The sequence below is a fragment of the Pituophis catenifer genome, unplaced genomic scaffold (genome assembly GCF_029215685.1).
Source record: "Pituophis catenifer annectens isolate HBS135680 unplaced genomic scaffold, rPitCat1.0.hap2 SCAF_16, whole genome shotgun sequence".
Lineage (NCBI taxonomy): Eukaryota > Metazoa > Chordata > Lepidosauria > Squamata > Colubridae > Pituophis > Pituophis catenifer.
In genome coordinates, this window is record NW_027256896.1 from 19,617,699 (window position 1) to 19,630,457 (window position 12,759).

Here is a 12,759-nt window from a genome sequence, read left to right on the forward strand (position 1 = left end):
GGCAGCTTAAGCCCTCGGACAGTGCTCGGACGTACTGGTAGCAGCGCCCGCAAAAACGGAACAGGTACTGAAAAAACAAGGGTCCTTCTCGCTGAAACGCCCACTCACCCACCCGATCCTGCCATCCTGCACTGACTTCCTCAGGTCACCTGCCCAAGACTCCACGTCTCCTCCTCTCCCTGCACTTTCCCCCTCCCTCCCCCCGTCCTTCTCCCCACCAGGGTCTCTACGCCCTGCTCCTCTGTCGCGGAGGGACCTCTCCATCTTTCCATGGCAAAGCTCCCTGCAATCCTTGTAGCTGTTGAGAATCAGAGCCTCCAGTCCTCACCCATTCCCCAACCCTGGGGAGTTTTGCAATCAAGAAAGGACCTCTCTCGCTTTGGCTCTTCTGGGAACTTCCAAGTTGGAGACCTGGATCTGGTTCTGGATTGGTTTATGCATCTCCTCCATGGAACTCTCCCCCCGTGGAGTTTTAGCTAGCTGAGCTCGCCTGAAAACATACGTAGCTAATCTCTCTTGCCAAACCTTTTATTTGTCTCTCTCTCCCAATCTCTTTCCCTTTGTGTCACAGTTTCTGTGTATTTTTATTTATTTTTTTAAAAGTTGACTGGGTGATTTAAGTCGTGTCTGTAGCTGCCTATCTCTCGTAACAAGAGATTCCGGGCAGCGTGCAAAGCTGAAAAGACCAACCACTGTCAACCATACCCCAGGATGCCGAGTGAGCGAGTGCCGTGAAATTGCTAACAGAGGCGTCTCCTGACAAATTTTTAAACCCAGAAGGCCTTAAGATTCAGCCAGCTGGGTTTTGAAATCGCCTCCCTTCCATTTTCAAGCAGAGTTTTTCCTAGCTTTTTTTTTTTTTCTTGCCACCTGATTTAGCGGCGGGCGAACCAGCTTCAGAAGCGACAACGAGATATTGTTGTTGACTCTCAACCCTAGCTTAAACCAGGATAAGTGTTTAATCTGGTACAGGTTTCACCCTCCTTGAAAGAAACTAGCTAATCTAGTGGCAAAGTTAAGCTCTGTTCCTACTGTATATATCTAAGAATAGAAGCTAGGGGTTCTTCCCCCTAGTTCTAATGTGGATTATTTGTCTGGGCTGGTCTAATTCTATCTTGGTTTTGTTCACGAAGCTGACCAATTCCATATCTCCCAGGTGGGTGCTGCCTCTTAGCTCCATCTACCTTCCATAAGGTAGAAATAAACCTTGAATACGGGAGCTACCAACAGCCTGCTAAATCCTCCAAGCTCCACCATTGATGATGGGACCCAGTTCCCTGGTGGCTGAGAAGACCATTATCCTTGGTCTCCTGCTGATCTCCGCGATACAGCTAGTCACATCCCCTCGATTCAACACAGATCCTGGGGAATTCCACCAAGAGTTAGACATAGTCCTTCAGATGCATCCCTCAATCCAGATTGAGTTCAGGATCCCGCAGCGAGAAACCTCCAGAACCCTTCCAGAAAACGGTAGCCTTCAAAGAAGCTAGCTTGCTACCTGCTGCTGCTCAACTCCGATTAAATCAGACCGGCGCAAAAATATCTCTGAACTGATGAACATCTAGAGAACTCTCGAGAGAAGAGACGTATCCTAACTTTTGTGAAGTGTTCAGGACACAAACACCCACCCCCACCCCCAAAGGCCAGGCACACCTACCTTATCTCTGCTGTCATTTGCCTGGTTTATCCATCTGGCTTTTTGCTTCATCTTATGCTTTTGAGAATCTCTAGAGTTTTGGGTTTTTCCACCTTGGCAAACCTTTTGCTCTAGCGTGGATTGTCAAAAGGACACCATGCTTTGCTTGGGGTGCATGAGCCGACAAGCGCATGAGGAGGAACTGCGTATGTTATCGGGTGCATGTTTGCCTGTGATCTTCTGCTCCTGGGTTGGTCTCTTATTTCTGCCTCGCTTGGTCCCACTCAAACGTGGGGCAGGAATCCCAGGGTCCCGTCGTGGCTGTTTGGCTCACTGCATTTTCGTTCCTTTCTCAATGTTCTGTATTACGACTCTTGTATTTCAGACATCTTTGTTTTATTTTGTTTTGCTTTTTTCTGGAAGAGAACTTGAGAGGGGCAGAAGGTAGTCTTTAAGACCAGAACATTTCTTGCTAGGGTCCGAAGTGTCGGCAGATGTTCTCAACCTCCTTTGTCAGCTCCTTCTTCCAATGCCAACTCGTCTTGAGAAGCAGGGAAGCCAAGACAAGTTATATTTGGCGTTGAGAGGTCCAGATGGCCAGTGTGACTTTTAACGGAAGGGCACACCAGAGGGGGCTCCAGAACATGGTGATAGAAGGTCACCCTCGTGACGAAACCACATAAAACGAAAGGTGTAGAGATGGCCAGAGGTGTCTGCAAGAACCCAGAAATTTCATTGGAGTGATGAAACAGACATGGGGATCAGGGATGGGCTTCAAAAATTTTAGCAAGAGGTTCTCGGCCTGGTTGCTGGGTGGTAGTTGGCCTCCTGCACCACAGCGGTGTGTGTTTTTGCCCTCCCCGGGCTCCGGAGGTTTTTCTCAAACCTTTGGGAGGGTGAAAACGGCCTCCCCAGGCTCCAGAGGCCTTCTATAGGCCAGAAATGGGCCCATTTCTGGCCTTCTCGAGCTTCCAGTAGGCCCGTTTTTCACTCTTCCCGAACCTTCGCGCGTGCCCTGCACATACCTGCATCCAAAATGGGCCGTGTGGGGAGGGATGGAGTGAGGCCAGCCAGGAGTGGGATTTGGGGCTTCTCCGAACTGCACAGAATCTTAGCTACAGGTTCTGCCGAACCCTCAGCAGCTCACCCTAATGGGGATGTTCTGCCCTTTTCTTTCAATTTCGTGATACATTTACAGAAGGAATAGAACAGGATGGGTTTTTTTGCTGGACTCTGGAAGTCAACATCAGAAGCTGGGGGCAAAAATATCACAAATCGAGGCCAGGTGACTTAGGATGCTACAGACGTCCATAAACGTGAGCCAGTAGCCAAGCACCCAAATCACATCACTACAGCTTGTGTTTGTGTGTGCGTACAGCCATCAAAAAACACTGAAAATGGGTTCATAAGGAGCTCTGGGGAGGTCCATCATAACTCAGAACAGGTGGTAAGTCGAGGATTCCCTATCTGTCTACTAAAATGGAATCCCATTTTTAAGGCTGTGTTCTCTTCTCTGTGGAACTAAAATCTGTAGGATGATTATTTTTTTTTTTCTGCCCTGGGTTTCTTTGAACTTTTCAAGTGGGATGTTAGCAGTTCTGTCCACAAAACCCTTCAGCGCTGCTCTTCAGCACATCCGCAAAGCCATGTGGGTTTGTGATCTCCGGTTGAGTGTCAGCTCCTTCATATGTAACTCAGTGCAAATCTTAAGTTCTCCAAAGGTCCATCAGACCATCACTGTATCTGAAGTAAGGAGAAATTCCCCGACGGTGAGAACAATTCACCAGGGGAACATTTTGCCTTCGGAAGTTGTGAGTGCTCCATCACTGGAGATTTTTTTCGAGAAGACACTGGAGATTCCATTGGTCTGAAATGGTCTAGGGCAGTGTTTCTCAACCTTGGAAGCTTGAAGATGGGTGGACTTCAACTCCCAGAATCCCCCAGGCTGGGGGATTCTGGGAGTTGAAGTCCGCCCATTTTCAAGCTACCAAGGTTGAGAAACACTGGTCTAGGGGCTCTCCTGTTTGGGGGTTGAACCAGAAGATCTCCAAGGTCCCTTGTCAACTCTATGATTCTGAAGTCGTTCTTGCCACATGGGTGTGAGTTGATAATCTTCTTGTTTTCTTCTCTTGGTTTCTGTTCTTTCTCTAGTACACCTCCAGCATGAGAGCCAAATACCTCGCCACCAACCAGCCTCGGCCGGATTCTGGAAGCGTGCACTGAAAACGAGGACACCTGGAAAGTGAAAAAAAAAAAAATGGAACGAAATGGGCCAACATTGCAAAAGTCTCTGTTGTCTTCGCAGTTCTATCCTGCTTTTCTCCCCGAGTCCAGGATCCAGCTCAGTTGCATTTCCTGCTGCTTCTTCCCCAGCTTGACCTGGCCCATGTCCATGTGAAGACACCTCCGTAGAAGCTTATTGCAGATTCTGGGCTCTGTTCCCTCGCAGTTCTCTCTCTACAGAGAGAGGGAACACACCTCCTCATGCTCATGTCCACGTGCTGAAGACCTCCTGGTCCTCTTGTGTTCCTTCGCTGTACAGGGAATACGCTTTTGATGCCTGGAAATGGTCAAGTTGACCATCTCCTCCCTAAGGCTTCTGTTTAACCCACCAGAAACGATTGGATGAACCAGATGACTTAAAACTGGATCGTGGTCTGGAAGTGCTGTTGACCTGGCACGCTTGAAACTAAAGCCATCTTTAATGTCCGCTCTGCCATGAAGCTCGGATATCTCTCAGCTTCTCCTCCAGATGCCTCTTCTTGGAGCTGCTGTAGAGGCATCTTCGTTTCTCCTGCATTGGTAGATCTCCAACCTGGGATCTTCGCAAGTCCTTGGTCCCTTCCCTATTACAACGTGGTCTGCTAATTTAACCCTTTGCGATTCTCGGATACCTCTACTGCAAGTTTACTCCTCGGTTTTACTATCTGGGTTGAAAGTCCTGGAGAGAAGGGAGAAGGCTTCCTGCACCAGCTTGTATGTGCTTGGATGTATGTGCTTGATTTGCAGACACATACAAACACAGCCTTATATGAGCACACACTGTTTGTGCTCTGTCTGCCTTCCTCCTTTGTATCTGTACTTCCCACCAGCTCCCACCAAACATCTCTTGAGCTGATGTGAAGTCATCAAACTGGAAACGATCACTCTTTCGGTGCCAAAATATTCCAGGAAAATACTTAAGGAGCGCTGTAGATTGGATGGGGAGGGCTGTGAAATATCAAATTTTGGGAGAAGGATTTGACGCGTCAAGGAGATACCAGCAAAACTGAGCTTCTTCTCAAGGAAGAAGCCTTCGAAGGTCCTCCCAAGGTCCTCCTAAGTTAGACTTCTCCATGCTTATCATTTGAGCCTCTTTGGGGAGTTAGGACAGCCGAATCCCTGGAAGTGTTGATGTTAGATGGAGAAAGGAGAGTCATCACTGGTCCTGTATTCTTAAATCAGGAAGCAAAGATTAAAAAAAATACTGTTATGGGAAGACACTTTTGAAGTTCAGGGGTGGAAGGGGGTCTCCAGATAGGCTCTCCCCTTAATTTGAAGGCCATCTGGGGACCAGTTGCTTCTTAACTTGTTGACAGTAAAGGTGAGCAGCAAATTGGGAGGAAGAACAGTTGCTGCAGGACACCTACCGTGTGAGATGATTAGGATATTGAATAGTTGCACCCTATTCTTATTTATCTCTTGGGTCTTCTCGTTCTGAAAGCACGGAGATTTCCTTTTCAGGTTTTGCACACTTGAGAGGAGGTTTTGCTTGCTTTCGCTCTTGAGAGATGCCCCCCCCCCACACACACACACAATCACCTCCGCCATAATTGCTTGCTTGCTTTGAAAATTTAGCCTGTCCAAAGGCTCTGAAATCCTTAGATGCAGCTTGCAGCAGAACGAGGAGATACAAAAACCACTATTAGGTCTTTCTTGAGCAACTAGGGTGATGTGAGCCATTATTTGTGTGTAAGTGCAGGAAGCCTACTCAGCTTCGCAATCTGATCTCTAGATCCCAGTCACGCAGCTCATCGCCCAGTGGTGTTGGGACAGGCATTGGACCTACTTCCGACCAGGAAGGTATTTGTACAAAAATGAAACCTCCAAAAAAAAAAAAAATACATTCCTTCACAGACCACCTTTTGAAGCGTGCCCTTAAAAAAACAAAATTTAGTCTTCTGGATCATGCATAGGTGATCACAGATCTTCAGAAGGACATTCTTGGTAGCTCAGTTTGCGGAGAGCAGGAAGCAGGACAACTCCTTCCTGCTCCAGTCTTCTCCAGGCAGAAGAAAAAACATGAGCGGGATCATCTTAAGGAAGGAGCCGGCAACGTAGGTTGGGATCATAACCACTATAGAAACTTGACTTTCTCCTGAGAAGTCGCCATCGCTTAGATGGTGAAGAAACTTCAGCTTGGGGGTGGTCCTGCACGAATTGAAGATGTCCCCCGCATTTTCCAACAAGCAGAAGACAACCTGGTGGAGAAGACCCAAGTTGTGAGATCTTGGTCAGGAGTTTGGCGCAGGGTGAATCTTCTCCAGGGACTTTGAACTCGGCTTGGCTTTTCAACTAACCGAGATACAGAATCATCTCAAACTCAAAACTATGGTGCGTGCTTCTATCGACGGGGGCAGGAGCCAACTGGGTGTGTGTCGGATGCACCCCCCACACCCACCCGTGTAAATATGGATTGCTGGGGACGCCAAGAGCCCGTGCAGCTCTCGTGAGGCATGTCTGAATGGCTCTCTTTCAGAAAATGTGAGTTGTGTTGCATGGACACTTGTTTGCCTTCAAAGAAAAGCCGGGGTTACTTTCCCCCGTCTTCTCCTTCGTGCCAAGCATCCGTGGCGACCATTTCGACTGCTAAGGGCTGCTCACCCGCTGGCTGTCCTCTCCTTCCAAACCAGCTTGTCCCAAGTTTTACCCCCTCCTCCCCACTTCCTCCCTCAACTCTTGGCTTGGCAAAGAGTGTTGACCTTTGGCTGGCTCCGTGTCTTCATCAGGTCTTCTGCACCAGCTTCTTCGGCACCGTAGGCGAAAACCCCACCAAATAGTTTATTTTCCTGTTTTCTTAGCTTTCTCTCTCTCTCTCTGGGTTTGTTTTTTTGTTTTTGTTTGCAAGTTAAAAACTCTCAGGATGGCGCCGTAGACTTTTCCGGCTATTTGCGTCAGGGTGGAAACCATCCTTGTGGACTTTTTGGCTGAAGAAATTCAAGAGATGTTGAGTGGCAGGTCGCTAAGACTGCTTGGCCAGAACCTGAAGTAGGGGACAAGAGGTTGGAGTGGAAAAGCGGAGTCCTAAAACCCTTCCTTCCTTCCTTTTTTCCCCTTCCTTTCTTTCCTGAGAGCCATTGGCAAGGGAATCGGTTTTTCCCGCGATGACCATCACATGCTCTTTCTTGAAAAGCAATCCTAAAGGAAACTAGGGACCATCTGCAGCTTATGAGGCATCTCTCCACAATGTGACATGTACATAGCATGGGGATGGACTTCTCCCGCCCAACGTTGAAGACTGCATTGTAATTGTTTTAGGTTTTTTTTTTTTAATCGAATCAAGACTTGGCTGTGAATTTATTTTTGTGTGTGCTGTCCAAAAAAAAAAAAAAAAAGTGTTGTGTTTTTGTATCCTATCTGTATAATATTAGCTCACTTCGTTTTTGGATTTTCTTTGGCTTCTTCAGATGAGAAAAGGTTTTAAGGTGAAGAAAAAAAAAATATTGATATTCATCCATGTAGACTTGAAGGTTAATTTCTTCTCGACCAGCCTCAATGCAACAAAACAAAACAACAAAAACACAAAAAAAGGAAATCTGAAGGGTGTGTGTGAATTAAATACCTCAGGTGTGTGGCCAGCTTTTAAACTGGAAGGAAGAGGAAGGAGCAGCTTAAACCTGGCCTAAACTTGGAACAGTTTTACTGAGGGCAAAATTTCTGGAGCATCACCGAAAATGTGTGCATTTCACATGTGTGCGTTAAATTCAGTTCCTGCTCGACTCAGCACACTTGCCACGTAGATCTGTTGTGCTTGTTTATCTGTGGCCCATAAGGGACCCAAGATCTATAGTTTCCCCCAAAGCATGCTAGGGCTTCCTAAGATCTACTAACGAGGAAGTTGAGTAGTTGGGAATATCTGTTGGTGTTTCTCTTAGGATCCTTTGTGTGTTCAAGGAGGCCAAGATTGTGATCTCCTGGGTGGTCAGCTTGAGTAGAGAGGAAGGCCAGAAGATGGTGTGGGGTGCGATCTGTGTAGCCAGCAAGGCCAAGAAGAAGGTTGAACGATGGGTCTGGTCCATAGTTCAGTTTTGACCATGGATGGAGGCCGTTGGGGCAGAAGGCAAGTCCCTTTTGGGTACGTCTGCTTTGACACTCACTTGACCCAACTGTGCCCATTTCTTCTTTGAAAGACCGAGATCTAGGACTTAGTACATCAGGTCATGTCAAAAAGCTTCTTGCGGTGAAGGTTCTGGACACTGTTCAACCGTACCTGTGCCAAAAATAAAGTCTTTTAAAAGCCATAGCGATGAAACAAGGCTGGAGTTGTTCAACTTTGGTCCTTACCCCACCCTTTCTGAGCTGTTGCTTAAGAGCAGGTGCTCTATTGGCTGCTTCCCCCATCAATCAGGCATCTTCCTCCGGGAAGTATGAAGCTTAATTAAAGTGAGCAGGTCCAGTTCAGGCGTCTCAGATGAGGGACAATAGAGAAATGTGGATCGCAGCTTCCTGCAGCTTGCAAGCTCTTGTCTTCAAGAGGCTTGGACCACGTTGGGTTAAAAAAAAGCCTTTTCTTCAGCAAAAAATTTTTTTTGAGCCTTCTGCTTTCTGTTTTTGTCCTTCTTCATCCTGTAATTAATGGCCAAGTAGGTAGACAAGGACTCAAAAAAAAAACCCATCTAGATCTCTGCTCATTTTTGAGGTGTGTTCCTCAGAGAGATGCTTCAGACCATGCATGATCACCAAAGTTCTTTTAAGAGTGAACCTCTCAGACCTGAAGGAATTTAGACAGGCCCAGAGTTAGATCTCTAGATCCTAGGTGTTGTGAGTATGTCATGGTGATGCATAGCTAGCTTTGAGATCCTTGGAACATCGATAACTGGAACCAGCTCCTCCACGTATCAAAGCAGGTTGTTGGCCAGGTCTTCTGGTCCACTGCTCAGTGGAAGGGCATATGCCTTGCAGGCAAGAGATCCAGTCCTTAATCATTTCCAAATGGAGCAGAAAATGTTACCACCAGGCATTGGTAAGAGGACTAAGTACTAAGTGCTTTGGTTCAATCTATGGCAGATGCTCCTGCTTGTAGCTAATGAGTTCTCTTTGAGAGAGGTGACTCCCTGTGCCACCAAGGACAGGTGCTGAGAAACTGATGGGACCTCTCTCCACCATCAGCTAATATGTAGTGGTGGGAGATCTCCCCATCCTTGTTAGTTAATCTTCAGATTTCCCCTGTAGACCAGGGGTCTCCAACCTTGGCAGCCTTAAAACTTGTGGACTTCAATTCCCAGAGTTCCTCAGCCAGCTTGGCTCTGGGAGTTGAAGTCCACAAGTCTTAAAGTTGCCAAGGTTGGAGACCCCTGCTGTAGACCATCTCCCAACCTCAGGGAGCTTCTGAGAGGGGGAACACGGTGCGCCTGGGACCAAACAGTAAGCAGGGCTGAACATTTTCTTACGCTTTTCAACAACGCAACAACCACAGCCATCAGCGGCAGCTGCTGGACTAGCGTCAGGCTGGTTCTTTGGTGCTTTGTGTATTCAACAACCACACTTTTGTCTCTATGCAAGGTGGGACATTCCTCCTGTTTTCACCCCTCTCCTCTCTGGTAACCCAGATCCATCTCTCAGGCTTCCCCAATCTAGTTGGGGGTTGGGCTGACGTCTCCCTGAATCAACTGTTTTTCAGGGAGGTTGGATGGGGATTCTGGGCATTGTAATCCCTCGAGAGCTTCTGATTCCCAGGAATATTGGTGTTGCGGTCAAGAACTGGGCCCTGTTTTATTCTCTTTCCCCTACTTCAATCAATTTTGTGTTGAAGTCTCTCTTAGCAGGCTTGCTGATATTGTGGCTGCGTCTTTCATGTTTTGCCCCCAGAGCAAGCAAGCCCATTAAAACCCCAGTTACAAAGAATCCTGGTTTATTACCCATCCCAACACGCAGCCTAAATTGGGCAGGCAACGCCACCTCTTATGCCGCAAGGGCCAAGCTTCACCTTCTGAATTCCTGCCTGCCCGTGAATTTGGTGAGTTTGGCGCTGGGGTCCGTTGGCAACCAGCAAATTGTATTTTCTCCTCTGTTCATTACAGACGCAAACCTGGGAAATTGATTGTAACTTTAATTCTGTCGATCTCCAATTTTTTAATTATTATTATTTGAGAGGTGTGGCAAATTCTACCAAGTCGAACTCCAAACTGGCGTTTTCAACCCAGGTTTTTTGCTTTAAACCACAATGGTTAATACAGTCCTTCTACTTTTATGTATACATATATAATATATGTATATGAAATATATATAAATATAATTTTTTAAAGCCTTTAGACACGACTAGCTTCTCTCAGAGTTCTCCACCGGATACCCCTCCTCCGAAAAAAAAAACATTTTTGAAATTTCACGGGGGTTTAAATGGAGGGGGTGGGGTTTCAGCCTGATGACGATTATTTTTTAAAAAAACTTTTCTTTTGAATTTTTGGTTGATTTTTACGACATTGTACTGTAGCTGTTTTTTGTTTTGTTTTTAACTGGTTTGTGTTCTTTCTGTTCTGCAGATATTACAACAGAAATGATTCTAAATGTAATTCCTGTGGTTTCTATTCCGCTTGGGTTTCATGTTTTAAAATAAACAACTTTGAAAAGGCTCTGCTTCGACTAATGAATGGTTTATTCCAGTGGTGAAATTCAATTTTTTTTACTACCGGTTCTGTGGGTGTGGCTTGGTGGGCGTGGCAGGGGAAGGATACTGCAAAATCTCCATTCCTACCCCACTCCAGGGGAACGATACTGCAAAACCCCATTCCCTCCCCACACCTGGGGGAAGAATATTGCAAAATCTCCATTCTCACCCCATTCCAGGGGGAAGGATACTGCAAAATCCCCATTCCCTCCCCACTCCTGGGGGAAGGATATTGCAAAATCTCCATTCCCACCCCGCTCTGGGGCCAGCCATAGGTGGTATTTGCCAGTTTTCTGAACTACTCAAAATTTCTGCTACCGGTTCTCCAGAACCTGTCAGAACCTGCTGGATTTCACCCCTGATTTATATTGTTGGCTGTTAGTGGCTTTTATCATTTGTCTGGTGGGTTGTACCTAGTCCTTCCACAAGGTGGCAGCACCTGTCTGCGTTTTCCATGGACAAAGGAGAACTCTCCATTGAAAATCAGATAGAATTAGCATACAGGTATTCCTCAATTTACGACCGTTTCTTTATGAAAAAACCCCCACACACTCATTTCTCACACTTGTGACCACTGATCACGTGATCAAAAATTCAGACGCTTGGCAGCTGGCTCGTATTTATGACGGTCGCAGCCTCCCTGGGGGGGGGGGGGTTGCGTGATTCTGTTTTGCGACCTCCCGACAAGCAAAGTCAAAGGGGAAGCAGGATCCACTTAACAACCATCTTACTAACTTAACAACTGCGGGGATTCACTTAGCAACGCGCAGCAAGAGTGGTGGTACAATGGGACAAAGCTCGCTTCACAAATGTTTGGCTTAGCGTCAAGTCATTTCGGGGCTCAGTTGTGGTCGTAAGTCGGGGACTACCTGTAAATTCCTCCATCGAGCTTTCAGATGTGGACTCCTAGAATCACAGAGGAGGAAGGGACCTTAGAGGTCTTCTAGTCCAACCCACTGCCCTTCCTGAGTGTCAAGCCTCTACTCACAAGCTAGGTTAGTTCTTATGATTTAGAACGGAGTAACAGAGTTGGAAGGAACCTTCTGGTCTTTCTCAAATTTGGCAACTTGAAGACGTGTGGACTTCAACTCCCAGAATTCCCCAGGAAGCAGAGAAAGCAATAAGTGGTCAAAAAAAAAAAAATGAGAAGAGCTTCAAGTAATTAATTAGCCAACAAATTCTTTTATTGAAAGCACAGAGAAGACACAGGCCACAGGCACTCTGGGGCAGTGATCAGGTTTAATTCCCTGAGAATATTAATCATTATTTCCCTCCCACACATTTTTCTTCTTTAATATATATATATATATGTATTTATAGCGAGAGTCACATAATATATATATATATATGTATGTATATGTACACTACTTTACAGAAAGCAACTTCCCAGATACTGGGATTTATAAATTACAGATAAGTGACAAACGACACAAAACTTTTTCCATTTGTTTGTTCTTTCAAAAGATCAGGAAAAAAAACAAACATTTTTCCTTTTTTTTTTGCTGATCCACAAGGAAAAAAAAAAGCACACTTTGAAACCCACCCTTGACAAAAATCACACAGGACTCAACGTTTTTCACACACACACACAAAAAGGCACAGTAAATAACACTGTTGCAATAAAATATTTACAAACACTACCCAGTATGGGCCTTTTTGTTGTTGTTGTTGTTGGTTTTTGTTTTTTATTTTTTTATTTTTTTCGTTTGCAAGGGAAGCTTTCGCCTCTCGGTCTCTGTCTTTGGGACCTAGGAAGAAAAAAAACTCATACTGCATTTTGCAGGAGAGTTAAATTGAACTCTTGTGGTGAAAATGCTACAGCCAAATCTCCCCGGCCCAGAGACAGAGAAGTTTGCAGCGAAAGGAGACCATGTCCAATTTACCAGGGATCCCTCATTGCTTCTAACATCTTTATACTCCTTTTAAATTAATACATGAGTCATTCCTACCAACTGCAAAACGTTGAGCCTGGATGTTGCTACAATCACATCTCGATTTTACAGACCCTGATTCAACAGACTTTGGATTTAACAGACAATATCTGCATTTGGGTGGCTTCGGCAAACAACAGCTTGGTAAATCAGACCATGCGCATAGAATATATTTTTTTTGTAAAGTACATGGGTATACGACATAAATATTATGAACATCGCGTAACATTCACGGGCGTGACATAACGTTGGGTTTAATGAACATTTGGCTTTTAACGGACACGGGTTCCTCCCAATTGGTCCATAAAATTAAAAGACTTACTTACAGT

The 12,759-nt window shown here is 45.8% G+C and overlaps 1 protein-coding gene across 1 annotated transcript in view; it reads left to right on the forward strand.

Moving 5' to 3' along the window:
- TTYH3 (tweety family member 3) overlaps positions 1-10,464 on the forward strand; it is a 57,674-nt gene extending 47,210 nt beyond the window's left edge. The window contains exon 14 of the mRNA XM_070955350.1: positions 3,788-10,464. Within this exon, the coding sequence (XP_070811451.1) occupies positions 3,788-3,859 (72 nt within the window). The 3' untranslated portion in view covers positions 3,860-10,464. The remainder of the gene's footprint in view (positions 1-3,787) is intronic.
- Positions 10,465-12,759: the final 2,295 nt, after the last annotated feature.